The sequence below is a fragment of the Loa loa genome (genome assembly GCF_000183805.2).
Source record: "Loa loa unplaced genomic scaffold supercont3.576, whole genome shotgun sequence".
Taxonomy (NCBI): Eukaryota; Metazoa; Nematoda; class Chromadorea; order Rhabditida; family Onchocercidae; genus Loa; species Loa loa.
The window spans coordinates 6,849-7,963 of record NW_018108756.1 but is presented as its reverse complement, the minus strand read 5'-3'; the positions used below and the strand labels follow the sequence as shown (position 1 = coordinate 7,963).

General features: G+C 34.5%; 1 protein-coding gene across 1 annotated transcript; it reads left to right on the top strand.

The window, feature by feature from the left end:
* Window positions 1-175: 175 nt before the first annotated feature.
* On the top strand, window positions 176-823 carry LOAG_13930 (hypothetical protein; the record flags this gene model as incomplete). Its single annotated transcript, XM_003149434.1, has 2 exons — window positions 176-426; window positions 595-823. 2 exons carry the CDS (start codon window positions 176-178, stop codon window positions 821-823), a joined length of 480 nt encoding a protein of 159 aa, XP_003149482.1.
* Window positions 824-1,115: the final 292 nt, after the last annotated feature.

The window sequence follows — 1,115 nt, the reverse complement described above, 5'->3', positions numbered from 1 at the left end:
AAACAAGTGAGCTATTTAAATATTTGACAAGTAAAACATCACCCTGAAAGATATTTGGTCTATCTCTCCATCATCGAATGGCGTATTTATGTTATCGGACTATCCTTTGCTTTGTTCCTTCGTTATTCAGGTATAGAATCACATCTGTCAAGGATTTCATGAAAACTAATTAATTATGAATAATCGAAGTGGTTGTCATAGCGTTCTCCTATTTCCTATTTCAGCAACTAGAAACTACGAGCTGTTACAAACATTAAAGATAGTCGTGGCATTTATTGGACTGGGACAGTTGGCATCAACGGTGATCTATTTGTCAACACTTTTCTACGATTTTTCCGAAATGACAGCATTTTACATAGGATGCTACGCGGGAATATTTGTTAATTTAAGCATTTCATGCAATTGGTTCTTCTATTATTGGAGAAGGTAAAAACTGATCTTATGGAACATCAAAAGAAATATTATTTTTATCGTTGAAATATTTTGTCCTAGAAGTACTTGGTTAGTTCTGTAGCTGTGAACATTAAAAATGTTATTGCAGTACGGAATATCGGAACGAATTTAAAAAGCAACTCAGGAAATTTCCATGCTTAGAGAATGTCATACCGCTGGAACCAAAATCTACAATAAAGAGGGTGACGACGGTTCACCGATAGAACTTCACGGTAGAGCTTCTGAGTATTTTGTTTCAACGGTATCCATGTGGAATGGCAATGAAGAACCAGAGATTAGTTGGGAATTGACAGTAGCTGTTATTATCGCCTTTCATAATCTAATTGGGTCCTCACGTAACTTTTTTGGTCGATCCTCGAAGTTTGGTTGAATTAAGAGTTATTTTTGCAATAAAACCGACAAATCTCAACAGCAAAAATCAGAGGAACAAGATGAGACTTCCTGCACAAATTGTAATATCATGGAATGCACGTTTTAGGCAATCTTTTACATTTCTATTCTATAAGCAATTTCTATTTTAAGTAGCAGTAAATAAATTTGGAGTATAATGTGAAAACATAACAATGCTTACGAAATGACGACCAAAACAACTGTAGTATTTTAAATTCACTGCTCAGTACTTATAACAAAAAAAGCAAAGCATAACTGCGTCACATGGAAGT